Consider the following 20,421-nt stretch of genomic DNA (forward strand, 5'->3'; position numbering starts at 1 on the left):
CTACAATCTCTGACAAACCTCCAAACTATTGAAACAAGTTTCTGGTTAAATACTCGAACTATTTTACCAATTGGTAACAGCTTCGCCCGGAACACAATTCAAAAGTTGGAAGTCTCTTTATATATAAAAATGAATGTTTGTCTGTATGTCATCGATGAACTCAAAAACTAATGGACCGATTATTATAAAAGTTGGTAAACTATATATATGTATTTTTCCACGGAGAAGGTTTGTAGAATATGCTCCGTGATGCCACTCGCCACCAGGTGGCGCTGCAGAGTACCAACTTCTGCCCCGTTCAACCGATTGTCATAAAAATTAGTATGACCACGTATTTTTACACAGAGGAAACGAATATGACATGTTCATAGATGTCTGCAGTTGTTTCCAGAACAACGCATTGCGTTTGACGGAATTATGCGTGCAATCACAGAACAAAGCGGTGGACTGTTTTCCATAGATGCACCCGGTGGTACAGGCAAAACTTTTCTTCTTTCACTAATTTTGGCAACCATACGATCACAAAATAATATTGCACTGGCTATTGCATCATCTAGAATTGCGGACACTCTTTTGGATGGTGGACGAACAGGCATTCAGCATTGAAACTGCCGTTGAATTTGCAAAACAAAAACTCTGGAATGGGAAAAGTACTCCCAACGTGCCAAATTTTCATATGGGACGATGTACAATGTCTCACAAGAAAGCATTGGAAGCGCTTGATCGTACACTGCGAGATTTGAGAGGAAACAGACGGATCTTCGGTGGCGCACTCATTTTATTGTCTGGTGATTTTCGACAAATAATAATGGGCAATATTTGTCGAAAATCACCACGTTCAACACCCGCTGATGAATTTAATGCATGTCTTAAATCATCAGTTCTATGGCGTCGTTTACAGAAATTGACTTTGAAAACGAACTTGCGTGTACAACTACAACGGGATGCATCGGCTGGAAATTTTGCAAAAGACGAGGTTGTCAACTATCCAACTGAATTCTTGAATTCGTTTGATTTGCCAGACATGCCGCCTGCTTTTTCTTTAAAGTTATTTTTCTTAAATTTTAGTTGTAGCAATGCGCGCCGGGTACAGCTAGTTTTTTATAAAAATAAAAATATAATAAAAATAAACAGTCAAAACACACAGGTGTTTCCATATAAGAACAAACGAATAAACGATTCAAATATACATATATATATATATAATATATAGATTCGTAGATAGAGCTAGATTGATATATGTAGATATATATATAACACAGGTGTACGTATATGTATGATACGATAACCTAAAGTTTCCTGTCCACTTTAGTTTTTAACTACCCACCTTTAGCTAATCCCAATAGTAGATATTGCGCTTCCGGACGACTCAAAATTGCTTTCATATGTAAATTCGCAAGCAACAGTTGTTGTTGTTGTTGTTGATATTGCTGCTGTTTAAGTATAAAGTTAGAGATGTTTTCATTACAAAATTGATTTTGTGACTGTTGTTGAGTTATCGCTGAATTTTGACCATCGCCTTTGCCAGTTATCTTTGAATTATGTGTTGTTGATTGCTTATTTTGAACAGGTTTGTTATTGTTATTATTATTATTGTTGTTGTTGTTGTTGTTGCTCTGCAATTGTCCCAATAATTGCTTGAAACTATCTGAATTTTGTAACAAATTATTATTTGAGTCTTGTATTTTATCTTGGCTGTGTTTATAGCTAAAATGTTTGTATTTATTAATATTGTTATTATTTTTATCTTCATTATTATTATTATTTTTAATGCGATCAGTCAAGGAATTGCGGCGCCATTTAGCTTCCAATTCGTCTACCAAAGGCATATCGCCTAAAGTGGGATTAACATTTGAACTTAATGCCGGTTTTTGTTGTTGTTGTTCACTTGGTTTTTGTGCATTTAGAGCCTGCTGGAAGAACTCATTTAACGATGTTGATGAACCATTTTTATCAACACGCTCATGACCTTTTTTGCCACCCGCCGCGAAAAATGGTATAAATCTAGAGTGACCGCTAGGACTGTGATGTCCATTACTGTCACTACCACCACCGTGCTGGCGTTGTTGTTGATGGGTATGTTTTGTTGAGGATCCTGAAAATTGATCATACTGAAAGGATATCGATTTCCTTTCTTCTTGCGTAGCAATACGATCCTGCAGATATTTGGTATTTTCTTTATCAGAATTCGTCGGCTTTTCATTTCCGCTTCGTGCTGTTGTATTAGTTTTTGAAACCAGCTAAAAAAGATAAAAATTAAAGGATTAGTAAGTAATATTTAATTATCCCATTGTCAGATTTCACTTTCGATTTTTTTTATTGAAATTCGTGTACAGTATGAGCATTTTTTTTAGTAATACTATTTTCGTGTTTGCAACTGTATATGCAAATATGATTAAATTTTTAATTTTCAATCAACTGGTTAATTTTTTTAGTTCTACCCATCGGTCACAAATCAGAAATAGGGAATGTAAAGGGCTTTCCAATAACAGGTGTTACAGGTGCATAGATTGCGCTATCGAGAGATGATTAACGATTTTTATGGCCGGAATTGGATGGTATTGAGATTGGCAATGTTTATTTGCAACAAGACGGCGCTACGTGCCACACAAGCAACGAAAACATTGATCTTTTACGGGAAAAGTTTCCGGACCGTGTTATCGCTCGAAGAGGTAATCACAATTGGCCACCGAGATTTTGTGATTTAACACCTTGTGATTTTTTTTTTGGGGGGCCACGTGAAAGAGAAGGTCTACGCTAACAGCCCAGGGTCGATTCAAGATCTCAAAGATGGAATTTGTGAGGCTATCGCGGACATAGGGCGGCCACTTTGCAATTCGGTTATGGAAAATTTCATGAAAAGCATATTGTCCTGCAAGCGTGGTCGTGGTTATCATTTGCCTGATGTTATTTTCCACTATTAACGGCATACCTTCCTCTTTATTATGAAATAAACATCCGATCTTTTGTATTAAAAAATAGCATTTTTTTTTTTAATATCAAAATAACCTCTCTTATTAAAAACCCCTTTATGTATGTATATAACTTACCATATTTCCATTTTCGTTGCGATTCTCCTTAGTGTCATCATTATCGTTTGATATCTCATTATCATTATCCTTAATATCGCTTTTCTTGCCGTGCTGATCTTCATCATCATCGAAGCCACACAACTCAATTGTATCTAAACGTGACGTAGGCCCACAGCTAAACCATTCCGGCTCTTCGTTGTGATTATTATATTTATGCCGTTCGTTATCTTCTTTAAAACGATCCTTTGGATTCGAAACTACTAAAAAACCTGAAGTGACACGCTTCACATAATTGGCATTGGAAGCGGGTGGTAATGGTGTCTCTGAACGATCAGAATTCTTTGCAAATGCAGCCAGTGTATTTAACACCGGTCTAAACGATGTCTTCTCATTACGCATATTATCAACCTTACTTGTCTCAAAGAGTTTGAGAAGTCTTAGCTTACTTGATATATCATTATGTACTTGTTTATTTGAGCTTTCTTTCTCGTAGGTGGATTGAGAATTTTCCGACGCAACTGTATTTGCCCATTTAACTCTGGGTAATCTGCCGCTGCCAATACGACGCTGGTTTGTAATAACTGCAGAGTCCTAAATACCGTAATAAAAAAAAAACAAAATTCAATGAGTAATTTCCATATAAAAAAAACCTAAATGCATTCTAATAGAAATAAAGAAAAAATTATATATAGTCATATGGGCATTTCTCCAATGTCGAATGCGACATTCGTACGCATTCAAAGTGAAAAAAAAAACATATACCAAAACATTATTTTATTTTGACAAAAGGCGAAAGCTATAGCACTTGATTAGCACTATGATTGGTGCTAAGGTTGATTTTGGGAAATTGTTCGTTTTCAAGATAATTACAAAAAATCAAGCCATTCGCATGCGACAAAAACAGAAGTCGCTTTCAAAGCAAAAAAATCAAACACTTTTTCAGCGAAACCTGAAGAAATATATTAATGCGACTAATTCTTAAATGTTATGCATTGATGTATCTTAATAATTCTTTTTATTTTATTCAAATATATTAAGTAGTTTATTTTTTATTTAATTTTAATCACTGTCGCACGCGACACGTCGCATGCGACATTTTGTTCCATCATACTTTTTATGTTTATTTTTTTACTTTTTATGTAATTAGACATGCAAAAGATGATTATAAATGATTTTTAATATATTCAATATATTTATTTTCACAACCAAAATTATAAACTTAACAAAATATCTTCAATAAAGAAAAACAAAAATAAGTATATTAATCTTATATACTATGTAAAAACAAAGAACGGAAACTAACTTAACTGAGAATAGTATTACTAATGTCAAATAAAGTTCTTTTAATGGAATATGCAGTCCTAGCTGCTTCTAACTGTTGGCCATCGCAACAAAACGAATGCAACATATTGTGCGGCATTTTATTCACTAACTGGACATGGCGAGGTCGCATTTTAAAAAAAGTTGATTTGCCTACCTCTTCACTGGGAAAATCTTTTTTAAACAACTCATATGATTCAGACACCGTCATTAACATAAACCGCTTAGCTACTAATTTGCCTTCAATTATAATGGTGTCTTTCTTTCCCGAAGCTTCCACACTAATATTATCATTCTGATAAAAAGCATTGATGGCATTAATTAGGCTTTCTGGCATGGTTCTGCTGGATTGGTTAACGTTTTTCTTTTCTTCAAACTGCTTATATTTTTTTACCAGGACTTCAAGAACTTTTAGCCTTCTGTGCATGCCTTTTGGCATCGCTTTCTCCACTTTTTTAACAGCTTTCGCCAAGGTTTGTCTACATTCGTAAGATGCGTTTTGGCTTTGACGTGCATATGACATTCCCGTTTCTAAGAGGTTTTGGCGCCTCTCTCGTTGTCGTATGCGATTATATTTCCGTCATACTTTAACTGAAAAATTCGACTTTTTTAGTTTCAGATGATTCTACGACGAATGCCGATTGGCACCGCAGAGCACCTCTCGAAAAACATGTCTCCAAAAAAACTCTGTCATGGGCTTATTTGTCAATATTTTATTATTAATATTTTTTAAAAACTTATTGAAAAGATGTACAATAACATGCAACTGATTTTATTAAAGTATCTTAAGCCATATTTCTGTAAAAAATTCAAAAAAAGTGTTTTTTTTTAGCGCTAAACCCTACTACCCCCTTAAGATGTCATAGCGTCCGACAGATAAGCATAAAATTATTCAAAGAATGCGCTTAAAAAAATAAATAAATAATTGGTGTTTGACCGAGCGCCTCCTCCTATTTGTGGTGTGTGTCTTGCTGTTGTTCTACGAAATGGAGGGACCTACAGTTTTATGCCGACTAACATGCCGAACTATAAATGGTTTTTTATGAGGAGCTTTTTCATGGCAGAAATACACTCGAAGGTGTGCCATTGCCTGCCGAACGCGCTTACCTTACATAAATATGTACAATAAGAGAACTTTATTAAAATTAGAAAAATGAGAAAAATATTTATGTACACAATTATTTTTATATTTTATATTATTATTTTATTTCTATAGGTCTCGCAGACACAACAAATTCATCGTTCCAACATTTATATTAATTACCTAGATTATTTTTCATTAACGCTGTTAAAGTGTGGAGCTCATTACCCGACTCTGTGAAGGCTGGACTTAACAGATTTAACTTCAGGGCACAAGTTACTTTAAGTGTTTGATTGCATTAAATTATGGTATTAAATTTTTCTCTACATTCTCTAATTACTACTTTTGTTTTACTTTTCTAAATCCTTCTTTTCTTTTCCTACTACTTCTTTTCTTCTTATTATTATAGTTAAGTTAAATATATTGGATTGATTTGTTAATGAACTGGTGTAAAATTTAGATTAAGAAACTTTTATGTTAAAAATATTCCAATTGTATATAATATTGTTAAAGTACTATTAAAAGACCTTAGTCTTACTATGTACTATTTATATACAGTATTGGCCAAAACTAAAGCACCCCCCTAATGGCATTTCAAATAATGCTAAATCTCTCAATCAAACATCTTGAAATATGGCATATACATATGTCATGTGTTTCCTTGTTACTTGAGTATTTATAAAATATAAAACCAAATATACAGCGTTTTGGTTATACTGGAAAAAAAATTGATGTTCATATTATTTATTTGTTTTGTTGTTTTTAAGTTAATTTCTCTTCCTAACGGTATTTAAAGCTGAGTCAAAGTTCGTTAGAATAATTTGTGCAAAACACGTGCGGATTTAGCAGTGATGGTAAATGTAGGGAAAATTCCCTACATGTAGGGATTTTTGTCGAAAAATGTGGGTGTAGGGAAAAGAAGGACAGATTTTTTTAAATTCTGTAAATGTAGGGAATTTTCAAGAAGGACAGAAAAAATTTTAAAATAGCGGGGTAAAATTAAAGAAGTTCATTTAAAATAAAAATCCGCAGTAGGATTTCATGCCAGATTTCTTTTCTTTATGGCAGCATACTTTTAAAAGCGTTAATACGGCAACATTGCCCTTTTTCTCTTCGTTAACGCTAACACGATTTTTTCTTTGCGCGAAAATTGTTAGTTGTCCCACGTTTTCTGGTGCTTTTCACTTTTGAAATAAGTTTGCAATTATTTTAGTTTTAGCTTTTTTTATATTTAAAATTCATATATTTTACAGAAATGAGCTCCTCCTCTTCGACTGACTCTTCGGAGGAACACCAGAAAAAACAATGCAAGTATCGGAAACAAAAGTTCAATAACAAGTGGCTTGACGACGACAATTTTAGTGGATGGTTGGAAGCTGTGGCTTACGATCCATTCAAATGCAAATGAGCAGCGTGCGACAGAGTTTTGAGCTGTGGCAAGTCTGATTTACAGAAGCACGCCAAAACAAAAATGCACCAAAATATATGAAGGCGTTTAAAAAGACATCTAAAATAAACAGCTTTTTTTAGAAAAAGCGAGTAAACCAAAAGGTTCCAGAAATTTCGAAATAACACTTAGCATGTTCTTCGCTGAGCATAATGTTGCGCTGCAAGTGGTGGACCATTTAATCCCACTCTTAAAAGAAATCGGACCAAATTCTGAAATAATAAAAAACTCTGAGCTCGGAAGAAAGAAGTGCACCAGCATAATAAAAAATGAATTGGCAAAAGAGGAAAAAGACAATTTAGTTAAAAAATTAAAAGTAAACAAATTTTCCGTAATATCGAAGAGAGCACAGACATCGGACTCAATAAGCATATGTGTCTCATGGTGAGATTTTTCGACGAGGAAAGTGAGCGGCTTGTGGTTAAGCTGCTGGATCTAATTCCAATAAGAACTGATTGCACTGCAGAAGCTCTGTACGGAATTTTTAAAAAACCTTAAGCAAACAATTTTGACGTTGCAAGTGCCTCATTATAGTGTAAGAACAGGAGAAAAAAATGTAGGGAATTTCGTAGGGAAAATTTGTTGTAAGCGTAGGGAAAAGTAGGGAATTTTTTTGGTCTGTGTAGGGATTTTTCAAAAAACCATTTACCATCACTGGGATTTAGTAGGACAAAACAATTCATACGGGAAATCAGCAAATATGGCCAGAAATGCGTATTCAAATGAATTTAAAAATAACATAATAAGTGATTGGCAAAGTGGTTTATCGCGACACAAAATTAGTGAGAAATATTCAATAAATAGAAGTGTAATATAGCGACTTATAAAAAAATTTGAACAAACGGGTTCTATTTCTGCAATCCTTTTGGAGGAAGGCCACGAAAGACTACACGACAAGACGACTCCACGATTAAAAGTCCCACAGTCTCTTCTGAACAAATAAAAATTGATTTAAGTTTGCCGGTTAGTTCTAGAACGATCAGAAGACGAGCAGTGGAGGCCTGACTTTTCAGTCGACGACCTGCTAGAAAGCCATTTATTTCCGCCAAAAACAAAAAAGCGAGACTCGAGTTTGCGAAATTGCATATTAATTGGACAGTTCAAAAATGGAAAACTATATTATTCTCTGATGAATCCAAATATAATTTGGAACATTCAGATGGAATAAGGCGAGTAAGAAGGCCAAAGCAACAGGTGTAAAAGCAAGTAATATTCGATGTTGTTTTATTGAGTTATTTGACATTATTTGAAATGCCATTAGGGGGGTGCTTTAGTTTTGGCCAATACTGCATGTAAGTAAATAAATAAATTTTATATTCAAAATTACATAAAGAATAGTTGCTTAAAAATAAACGAACGCAAAAAGTGTATAAAAAGTTTGAAAGCTGTTTTAATCTTTCTATTATCGCGTGTGGTTGAAAATTCGGTCAATAACAATGCTCACTGTAAGTAGTAGGTTTTATTCAAAATTTAAGACTGCCCAATTTGAGATACTATTGAAAACCATATACTTGTACAAATTCATAGTTATCGCCAAATGAATCCATCATGCAAAATAAAGTTCCAAAAACTGTCATTAGTATTTTCGAAATAAGTGTAGCATTTACCAAATTTTTCCTAAGTTTAAGTACGTAACACTGGTTTACGAACAATTATCTTGACAAGTACCAAGAAACCCTGAGCTCAAATAGCTTTCTATTAAATTTTTCTGGCAGCGATCCGTACAAATTTTGAAATTTCCGTTGGTTCATTTATTTTGTACTAACTATATGAGTTTTAAGTCTTTATGGGAGGTGTCACGCCCCTTTTTCCATTGCCTACCATTTTTCACCGTAAGACACAGACACTGGCAATTTATGTAACTGTATCAAATTTCATCATCCTAGCTTTTATAGTTCCCTTTTCCCGTACAATTTTAGAACGGCCCATTTCCATAGAAAAATGATGATTTGCAATCAATGTAACGTTATAAAAAAACAGTTACGGAACTACAAATATTAAAAAATGTAATTTTCACTCAAATTCGTCGAAATAATTCGACTACTGTATTACACTGCTATTTTTCAGCACAGGACAAAAACGGGACATTTTAATCATGACAACTAGATCAGAAACTAATATAAATTAGTGGTACGGTATTTAAGGGGACAGATACCTGTAAAATTTCGAAAAACATTTTTTTTTTTCATAAAACATTAATATAATCCATTAAGAATATATTATATAAAAAAAAATTTAGAACGTAAATTTAAATATTTCTTATAATATAGATCGTCAACTGTGACGACTCTATTCTTTGGGTTTGAGCGCTGGGAGAGGAATTTTCATGTATTCTAACTTTAGACGCGTTTTTCTCAAAACTATATTTTTCGAATTGTCGTACACGATAGCTCGAAAAGTTAATGACCGATTTCGTGACATTTTGCACACATCTTTTTTATGCGGCCGCCGTAGCCGAATGGGTTGGTGCGTGACTACCATTCGGAATTCACAGAGAGAACGTTGGTTCGAATCTCGGTGAAACATCAAAATTAAAAAAAAAAGATTTTTCTAATAGCGGTCGCCCCTCAGCAGGTAATGGCAAACCTCCGAGTGTATTTCTGCCATGAAAAAGCTCCTCATAAAAATATCTGCCGTTCGAAGTCGGCTTAAAACTGTAGGTCCCTCCATTTGTGGAACAACATCAAGACGCACACCACAAATAGGAGGAAGAGCTCGGCCAAACACCCAAAAAGGGTGTACGCGCCAATTATATATATATATACTTTCTATGTGAACTTTCAAGTTTTCGAAAATTTTTTCGAAGCAAAAATAGTAGGAAAATTCGCCACAAAATTCATTTTTTTTAAGCATAATATTCCGCGAATTGAGTGTACATGCGCCATTTTAAATGATTAAAATAGAAAAAAAAAGTGTATATTTTAATGTATTAATAAACTGTATGCCAATTTTGAAAAAAATATGTATATTGACTTCTCCATTTTAAATAATTTTAATGAAAATCAGGGAAAATATGGCCGTTTACAGGTATCTGTCCCCTTAAGTCTATCATCTTGAATTCAACATTTTCATTAGGAATTATTAAAATAAAAAAAAAAATTTTTTGTTATAAGCCACTGCTATTTTTTCGAACACAGATGTATGTACATACAGTGCTTACTCATCGAATTATGACCGATTATTACAACTTCTACCATGAAAAGCTAATAAAGTGAAAATAAAAGACCATCAGTTTATTAGATTGGGCATCTTCCACCAAATTCTTACAAAAAAGGTCTAATATATCTGATATATTATCTAACCACAGACAGATTCCAGAACTTTACTGAAGCATACTGGCAACGCAATTGGCATTATTGTTCTCAATTGCACGTCATTGCTCCAAATATCTACGTTTCTACGTTCCTTCAACGAAATATATTAGACCAGGGTCTTCCGATGTAATGCAGCTTCAAATTATCAGCAAATATTTAATATAAGGAACAACACAATCATCTGAATACCGTTCACCTTGCCTTCTACGAATGAAAGTTTTTGCTATGGTTACCGCTTCGCAACAAGATTCATCACTAAAGATTATTATTATAAACGGCTATTTGTGCACTGCGACCTAAAAAGATATATCGCACCCTAAATACAAAAGGGACACAACTCAAAATGTTCCTTCTGCTCAAATATGAACCAGACGTTATCAATAAAACGGTCCGCGGATGACATATGGCAAAAATAATTTTTTTGTTTTTTGGTAGAACTGTTATGATATGTCGCATAGTTTGTTTTCTGTGCTACTGTAAACAAGTCAAGCCCGAGTGTGTTCTTCGAATTCTGTTTTATGACTTCAATTGTCTCAAATTCGCAATCACCCTTACGTTTGAAATCCATTTCTGATTTTCTTTTTTCGCGTTTACTGCCCGGATATAAATCCGGGTCGTTTCGGTAACGTAGAATGCAATGGTAATGGTTTGGGCTGCTGTAACCGCAGATGGGCGTCAAGATAAATGCGAAATATTATAGGGAAAGTATTCTGGAGGTTGCTTTAAAGCCGTGGGCAGACAAACATGTCGGTGGCAGACTTCAGACCTGGACATTTCAACAGAACTCGGCACCGAGTCCGATGGATTATTCACTTTAGGCCATTTCGGAGAATAAGGCTCGAACTAAAAGATTCACCAGTCTCGAGACGCTGACAAAGCCATTGTCCGCGAGTGGGCCAAAATACCTGCAAGTCACATTCGGGCAGCTTGCGATTCGTCTCTGGACCGTCTCAAGGTCATAGAAAAGACAAAAGGTGGCCACATCGAGCTAAAGTAAATTGATTCTTAATTTTTGTATTATTTTCACACATTCTTTACTTTGAATTGATTAAAAGTAATTTTCCAAACTAAATTTATGGCATTTTTAACTGTTTACACTGCGAATACCGGACCCTGTAGCGTTAAATATAAATAAATCTTAGCAAAAATGCTTTTATTTCTATTTATCTCAGGAGTTAGGAAGATATAAACGAAATCGCACTTATACATCTATGAAAAGATAAAAATATTTAATAATTAGCTTACCTTAAGTTCAGGCTGTGGTGGCTGACTCTTTATAATCGACTCATCTACTATGTTTTTATTTTTTAAAAAAGCAGGCATCATGTCATTCGACCGCGACCATTGATATTTACGACAACCGCCATTTTCCTCTTGATTATTTGTTGGCTTCCAAATATTAAGCCGACGCAGGCGCGCCTCTAACTCGATTACATCGCAATCCACAATATTAGGTACACTATTATGTTTTGTTGGTAAATGTTGATTATGTGGAGAGATTAAAATATTTTGTAAACTGTTCCGAATATGTAACAAAGCTGCACGACTATAGTGAGTAAAAAGTGGTGATCTCTCCAACGATTTTGATTTACAAACATTGGTACCGTCATTCCGATGACTAATAACGGGTACTGATTTTGAAATTGAAATCATATTGGATTTATGTTGCGCTTGCATAAGTTTTTGTCGCTGCTCGAATGCTACTGGAGCTTTCTCGTCGTCAGACTCACTCAAAAGACTAGTATGTTCGCTAATATGTTCCAAATCACAACTAGCTGTCGAACAAGATAAGATCTGTTGAGTGTAAGGTGTGGATGAACGCGCGGGTAGCATCTGCAATGGAAGTACTTCGTCCTCGGGCTGATGATGGCATTTGTGTGTGTCCATTTTAAAACATTTCCTTGGCTTGCCACCTGAGCAAATATCATTATGCGTAGTCACATTCACGGTCGTGTTCTGAATTGAATGTGACGGCGGTGGCAAGGGTATTGCATTGGGATACACGGATGAATTCGTTTTAATGCATCTCTCAACTAATCGCTGAACTTTTGCAGAACGTGCATCTGCAACGCTGAGCTCCCTTTTGAACATTACAAATGCTGACTTATATTCAACTAAATCAAGTCTTGGCGGTGGTGCAGTTGATGAAGAAGTCGTTGACTCTGTTTGTACCATTGGAAATTTAAGCGACTCTTCGTTGTTTTGTGAAGGTGCTGCTTCCGCTAATGCATTAAATTTGTTTGTGTGAGGCTCCGCCTCTTTTCCTTTTTCTAGTGGTTGAGTCTGATGGCGAAAAAGTGATTTGTACAAATACATATTACGTTAATGCTTTTTGTTACACTGTATGTAAAATTAAACCTAAGTCAATATTTCTATGTAGAATAAGAATTTTTTATAAAATTTATAATTGCCAAAAAACAAAATGTTCTAAAAAAATTTCGTGACACTGCGTACAGAAAAGCAGTAGAAACAATTTAATTTTAGAGAACAAAAATAATTTTCTTTCAATGTTGCTTAGGAGTTGTAATAGAGTACAGTCAAACCTGTTTTGTGCGGACTTTTTTGTATGCGGTTTTTTTTTTTTTGATAGTGTTTTGTGCGATTTTTTTTTTCGTTTTGTTTTGTACGATACTTCAATTGTGCCGTATATGAATATAGAAACCTCAGTTAAATTTAAATGTGTCTAATAACTTTAAATTATCGACCTGCAAAGTCTATACATACATACATTCCTTCGACAATACAGGTAGGATTAATTATAGTGAAATTGATTAATTTTATAGTGAAATTGATTAATTTTATAGTCATCGTCATCATCATCATTAGCACTACAGTCTTGTGCAAACCATTGCTTTCACTATTTTGGATTTGCGACAATGAATACTGGCATAAAGTTTTCACTCTAGGAGAGCAAGATCACCCACTTTTTTTGTTCCGCTTCCATCCACTGGGGCTTGCCATTCTATGAGGTAGTCTCTGGTTGAGGTTAACAGTTTCACCGATAGAAGGATTCAAGTTGGGAGATTGACAGTAAAAGGTGATATACATACATCATGTCTCAAGATCACTATTCATGTTGCCCATTACTACCCTTTATGAGATTAAAGATATGGTAGTTACTATTATCCTGATTTTTTCTGGAATATATTTGTTGTGGTTTATGGATGTTATGATTAAAATGAGAAACAATTTTTTTTTTTTAATTTTTTCATCGTTTAAAATAGGAAACCAAACTTTTTTTGTTTTAGGTTTCCAATTAAAAAAATAATGTGTTACAAGAAATGTACAATATGTCTAATAGAAGCGTGACCTTGAGCTTATAATATTTATTAAATAATGCAATATATTCAATAAAATGTATAATCACCACCATTAACTACAATAGCTTCACATCAGGGATGGTCGATTTACAAGGTTTGGTGCCGTAGTTGTTGTTGTAGCAGTAATAGAAGCCCCGTCAGTGTAGGGTAAATCACCGGTCGTCTTCGTCTGGCTCATCTAAAGGTAGACCCAGAAAACATGCTGATTCGACAGGTTGGGTCCAGAGGGAGAAGGGTGTTAGAGGAGTAGGTTTTAAAGGGTATGTGAAAAGGTGGTTAGTGTCGTGCGGGGTGCCTTCATATGCCGGGCTACAAGGTTTACTCTTTAACTATGGTGAAAAAGAAAATTGTGTGGGGGAAACTCGGCAGCCGAAGTATGCACAATCATTTCACACATATTCACACACACGTCCAATCAGTCGTTATTCAGACGGCAACGAAGTGTCATTAGATGACTTTTTTCGTATATCACCAACACAATTTTAGTTGTTTCGTAAACACATCCCAAGTGACGTCAGCCCATTAGCTTTTTCTTCTTCTTCTTAATTGGCGCGATAACCGCTTACGCGATTTTGGCCGAGTTTAACAAAGTGCGCCAGTCGTTTCTTTCACGTGGTAACCGGCGCCAATTGGACACACCAAGTGAAGCCAAGTCCTTCTCCACCTGATCCCATAGGCTGATTCCGTAAAATTCGCTCAGAGCCGAATAACGAGATAATAAACAGCACACCTCCAAAAATTTTTTCACCATGGCTTCACATCTTCTAGCGATACTTTGAACTAATTTCTGCCCAAGTTGTGGATGTAATCGACTCCAAATCAGCCAAATTTGCTTTAATAACAGGCGACTGGGAAGACCAATCCAACATCGTTTCCACGACAGTCGATTCTACGTTACCGAAACGATCCGGATTTATGTCCGGCCAAGGACTGTCACTCCAGCAGCATTCCCCGTATGCAAATATGGGGAATGTTTATGCTGCTACAACAACAACGAATCCAACATTTTAATCCAATTTTGCTGTTTCAACTCTACACACCTTCAGCTTCGACGCTTGGGAGCAAAGCTAGTTCTACCAAACATCTTCGCAGCTGATGGTACTATTGCTTTTTGGCAAATTTTATTCATCAAAACTGCATTTAAATGAGAGGTAAACATAATTAAACAGCCAAATCCATTTTCGGAGAAGCAGCCCCAAACATGAACGTTAACTGAATGCTTAACAGTTTGTTGAAGTTGTCGATTATCAGCAGTACAACAGAACCGACGTATGCAAATATTCGCCTAAAAGGAACATTCATCTGTGAATATTACGTTGGGCCAATTCTCTTCTAAATTTGCTTTAGCCCAGCCCATACAAGTCTATTCTCAATGTGAGTCGGAGTTTCGGGTCATCTGCACGTATTTTATATTCTATATTTCACTTAAACTTTTTTCAGATTCACGCAACGATAGTTCGGTTTTACCACAAGCAAATCTATGATCTGATCTTGCTTTGGTCAACCTTTCTAGCTTCGTTATAATGTTGCATCAATTTGTTTATCAACGTCTTCGACTTCTTCATTTATTTATTTCGCTCCAGGCGCACGTGACATTTTTGGACCTTTAGGGTGCGGAACACTGCTTTGAATCGTACAACGTACGCTACCTTAATTTCTCACAAAACTAACTAAATAGCACAACGCGTATTATGAAAATGATACGGTTATTTAGCAGCATTTCAACTCTTTTAGTTTTGAATTTTGCCGCTCACGCTTCTATTAGACTGGCTGTACTTATTTTACGATAAATTTGCCCCAGTCGCACTTGCTGTGTACCAGGGCGTGGATACTATTCTAATGTACTGAAACAAATAAACCAACAAAAATACTTAATTAGCAATAATATAAAATTATCAAAGCAAATTTTTTTAACTTCGGTTATTTAAAAACTGTCGAACTAAAAGTAAACCAAACTAATTGCAAAGTAATTATTGTTGCAATGAGATTTACATAAAAAATAAAAACAATGTTCAAAGTGTGTATTTACAAAGGGTGGCCAAATTATTATACTCAAACAAAATTTTCCGTGCTTTTATTCGGTTTATTAGCGTCCAATTTTTTCTTAATATTTCGAACGCTGGACTGCGAAACATTTAGTAACTCAGCTATTTGACGCTGGGTATATTCACAAGTTCCAACATTGTGGAAATTTTTTGCTTTTTTAGTTGGTGTGAGGTCAGCATACTTCCCCATCTCTACAAGGCAAAATTTTCAATTTATTTCTATAAAAACCCAATTAATATATAAGAAAACTAGAAATCATCAAAAAAATATGAGTATATAACACAATAATAACCCCAAAATAAAAAAAACATTAGCACTTACCTTGTAGATTTATTTTTTCTTAAAAACCACACCCGCAAAAAGAAGCTTGCACTTTGAAATTTGAACAGACATTGTACTAACGTCTTTCAAATATGAAACAATAGAAAAAACAAAAACATAAGTGATTCAAATCACGTACTGTGTTGTCAGATGTGTACGTAATGATTCAAAACCGAAAATATTATAACTACTACCCTATAACATAGGTATGATATGTTATGCCCCTTTTAAAAGGGGTGATTTGAGTAGGGGAAAATGGGGAGTTGTGAGACATTGTTACCTTTCGGCATTATTCATTTGTTTACATTCGATTTTAAGTGTCAACAAGTGTTCTCGATGCGATCTCACTTTTCAGCTAGCATTGGTCATATTTACACGCATTCGACGTCTCTCCAGTTACTGTGTTTTGGAATTTCTCGGTAAGTTTTTTTCATCATTTGTTTTGCGATACATTCGATCAGTTGTTGAAGCAAATTGCAAATGTTAATATATACAAATTATTAATTGTCCTATTAGCTTTGAATTTACACATTCACTTGGGCATGAACGTTCGACTACGCGGCCATTTATAAAAAAAAACGATTTGGGGAGTTGTAAGACAACAAATGTGGGGAGTTGTGAGACACCGTTTTTTTCGACGTTTTAAAGCATCTTTCATAAGTACCTCGCAATATTCATGCATTGTTTGTATATATATCATGAAATTTTTGGTTAAATTTGAGTTTTTATTGTTTTTCCGCTTTTTCGTAGATTTCTCATTTATCATGCCGCGTCATAGGTATGTGAGTGAGTCAAGTATACATGTTCTCGCTGCGAATCATCAGATTGATGGCATTGCATTTTTATACACTTTTTTATAACAATTGTCTTTTCTTTTTTATTTTTCATCTTAATAAAGAACTAACAACTAAAATAAGTCATTTTTATTGATTTAAGCCATGGTGTCTCACAACTCCCCACATTTTTGTATTTTGTATTATATTTTATATTATTATATACAATTTTAATTTTAAGGAAAATTGTAGTTTTGTTAAATAGGCCATACCAATAGCTTCCAGTATTCATTGACTAAAGATTCCATCGTTGACATATGCAGAATATTAAGATTTTGAGTAATACGGGTCCAAAACCAAAACCCGTCTCACAACTCCCCATTCTCCCTTATAATAATTTGGCCACCCTCTGTAATTTTAATTATTTGAGCCTCCCCTAACTTTACAACACTTCTAAGATTACTAGTCATGAAATTGTACAAAACATGCAGTAATTCACCTGCTACTTCTTCCTACCATACTTTTTCTATCGATTCTCACAATTCAACATGGTTTTGGGTTTCTTTTCCCGTATTTGGTCCGAGCCCAAAAAAATCTAGATTGGGTTCATATTTCCAGGCCAATCTAATGAATTAATACAAATTTATAGTAGTTTCTTCCAAAAACACACACAGATAAATCGAGAGCTTAACCAAAACCGCCCCTATGAGAGGATTAGCCTAGTAATGTTACCAGTTACCCATTCCACGTTACCAGACAATGTTGGAAAGTCGGTCCTTCTTCCCGGGGACTGAAAAGGTGGAGCACCTGTGTGGTGGTCAACACGCGTCAATAATATTTCGATATCATAATTCAAAACAGAGGAAAAAAAAATTTTCCCCCTCTAATTACACGGCAACCCTATGTACCACCTGAAGGAGGTCAAATGACAGCTAAAGGTTACCTATTCAAACTATTCGATAGTTCGATCTGAATTATGCAGCGTCCATTCGGTCACTCGGCACTAGTGGCACGCAGTCGAGGAAACTCCAAACCTGCCAAATAATGCCATCGGGACCGCCACGGGATGCCTCTTGATATCTCCCTCAAATCTTCACAGCGAGGAACCAGGCCTTCAGACACTTGCTAGAACGTTTCCACGACAGTCGCTTCTACGTTACCGAAACAACCCGGATTTATATCCGGCCAAGGACTGTCACTCCAGCAGCATTCCCCGTATGTAGGTAGGGGGAATGTTTATGCTGCTACAACAACAACACTTGCTAGAGATTAGGCACCTCCCAGGCAAGTCATCGGAATCCAACCACCACCCATCGCTAAGGAAAAGCTCCCGCTATATGTATATATATAAACTTAATCAAGAAAACAAAATTGATAGAAATTATAACAATTAATTGAATTATTGTATTATATCGTTAAGAGTTGTCCGTAAATTAAAATTCAGTTCATGTTTATTCAGAAATCAATTGAAACGTACACAAATTCTGGGTTTTGTTATTGAACGCGTGATAAAATCTCACTATCATTGCTATGCACACCGGTAGCACAGAAGATTAAAAAAATTTAGAAATTTAGGTAGGCCCGACAAGATATATAGTATGAGTTATGTAAGAAATGTTTGCAATTGAATTCCGTCACGGTTTGGGAAATCGACGTATATTTCAAAATTATTTTTGTTTTTAAATCGCGATACTTCTATCTATTCAATAAAAAAAATAGGGTAAAATAGACTAAAGTCAATTTAAAATAAATATTGTACAAACTCCAATGCAAGGGGTGTTTTTATAAATCCCATTATTATATACAATATCAGCTATATTCTTGTTCGGACGCATGATTCGCCTTTCATGGCGAAAAACGTATAACTTACCTTTGAAGAAATGAAATGATCGCCTTCAGAGTTTCCAGTCGACTTTTCTGATGCTGATGAATCAATACTAGTCAAAATTTCAGAAGCCTTCGCCCCTACCCTTACATCTTTACATCCCTCTGACGCAGATTTTCCAACTACTTTTCCGCAATCTTCGTCCCACATTTTTATTGTAACTTCAGCATTTTGCATAATTTTAAATGGCTCTAAGGAATTTGATTTTACATCTTCAGTATTTTTCTTTGGAGAGTTTTCCTGTACAGGTGTGGGTGGCGGTGGTGGAGGAATCTCGAATTCCTTTCTCACTGGTGTAAGTATAGTATTTTCGGGACATTTGTTCACTTCTAACGGTTCTTTGGCCACTTCAATTATGGGTGGTTCTATAAAAGCCATTGGAACGCTCTTGCACTTATTATCACCAGATTCGTCGTTTTCTGGTTTGGGCACGAGGTTCGTTACTCGAGCACCCATTTTTGATGACTCAGTCATGACGATATTTACGATGTTCTTGCTAGATACTTTTGGAAACAGTTAAATCGTCTTGCCTTTGAATTAGCGTTATCTTCTGCATACTTACCTTAACCACAAATATTATAAAACGAAGAACACTACCAGCAATATTCAAAATGAAGGTAAACTAATCACAGGATATTCCAAACAAATATATTCATAAAAATAACTTTAAAACTAAAAGAAAAACCGTAGAACTGTGTAGAGATGTATAAATTGAAAATTATTTCAACAACAAATTGCAAACGATGTTATAAGAAATACTAATCCACAAATAATAATACATAAATTCCACTCCTCATCAAAAGGAAAATGTCAAGACGAATATAATAATTTACCGTTTTTTCTTTTTTTTATTTTTGGCAGAAAATTGCTGCAAATTTGTTTGGAAAACTTTTGGAAAATAGCTGTTAAACTCCAACGTACTGAATGTTGGGTGTTGCCCATTAACCAAAATTTTTTGCCCTCTAATAGTTTGTAGATTGGAGAGAATAGGCCTCTTCTATTCTCTTCTTTTCGCCATTTCTTAACTTAACGAAAAACAGCAAAAGACCTTTTCTATTCGTCATTTCTTAACTTAACGAAAAACAGCAAAAGACCTTTTCTATTCGCCATTTCCCCGCTCGCTATCTCTACGCTCGATTAGCTTAAGGAAAATTTGCATAACAAAGCAACAAGAAAGGTATCGAGCAAAATTCGTCGCTAGCGAGTATGGCTATAGGTCTCTTCTATTCGCCATTTCCCCCCTCGCTATCTCTATGCTCCACTAACTTAACGAAAAAGCAACAACAAAGTTATCGAGTAGGCTTCGGCGCTATTATTCATTTGATTGGTATAACTCACTGCCTCACGAACACATGTAATTTAAAGCAGTTCTATTCCCACGTTGCCAATATATGTTCATTTATACCAGTTGCTTCATCTATTCGCTTCTTGCTAACGCTTGGCGAAAAGAATAGGACTTATATTTGAATTATGTTGGTTGAACCAAATTTCAAGTGGGAGTACTCCAGCTTTCCAACGGTACCGCTACTGCTTGAAATAAGTAAGTACTTTTTTCCATTCGACTGCCATTTTTCTAGGTGGACCATGAGCATTCATTTTTCTCATAATTTCCTCTCGCCGCTTCTCCTCTATATTTTTTCGTTTCGATCCAAGCACTTTAGCATTAGTTTATGGTTTCCTTTATTTCCAAAATGTAAGAAAACTTTGCTATTTTGTGCTTATAATGATTTGATAGTAATAAATTCGCAGAATACCAAAACGTGGAAAAAATAAAAATGTTTTTATATGCAACTTTTATGTCACGAATAAAATAAATGTTGCTAAACTACGGTTTTCTACTAGGAAGTACTGTTTTGACTTCAGATAGATAACATAAGTAGAA

The 20,421-nt window shown here is 35.1% G+C and overlaps 1 protein-coding gene across 1 annotated transcript in view; it reads right to left on the bottom strand.

Annotated features, from left to right (window-relative positions):
- LOC129249394 (protein cup) overlaps positions 1-19,302 on the bottom strand; it is a 30,053-nt gene extending 10,751 nt beyond the window's left edge. The window contains exons 1-5 of the mRNA XM_054889194.1: positions 19,102-19,302; positions 18,525-19,042; positions 11,440-12,477; positions 3,051-3,623; positions 1,328-2,240 (exon numbers count right to left, since the gene is read on the bottom strand). Coding sequence (XP_054745169.1) covers positions 1,328-2,240; positions 3,051-3,623; positions 11,440-12,477; positions 18,525-19,013 — 3,013 coding nt within the window. The 5' untranslated portion in view covers positions 19,014-19,042; positions 19,102-19,302. The remainder of the gene's footprint in view (positions 1-1,327; positions 2,241-3,050; positions 3,624-11,439; positions 12,478-18,524; positions 19,043-19,101) is intronic.
- Between the last annotated feature and the right edge of the window lie 1,119 nt (positions 19,303-20,421).

The sequence above is a fragment of the Anastrepha obliqua genome, chromosome 5 (genome assembly GCF_027943255.1).
Source record: "Anastrepha obliqua isolate idAnaObli1 chromosome 5, idAnaObli1_1.0, whole genome shotgun sequence".
Taxonomy (NCBI): domain Eukaryota; kingdom Metazoa; phylum Arthropoda; class Insecta; order Diptera; family Tephritidae; genus Anastrepha; species Anastrepha obliqua.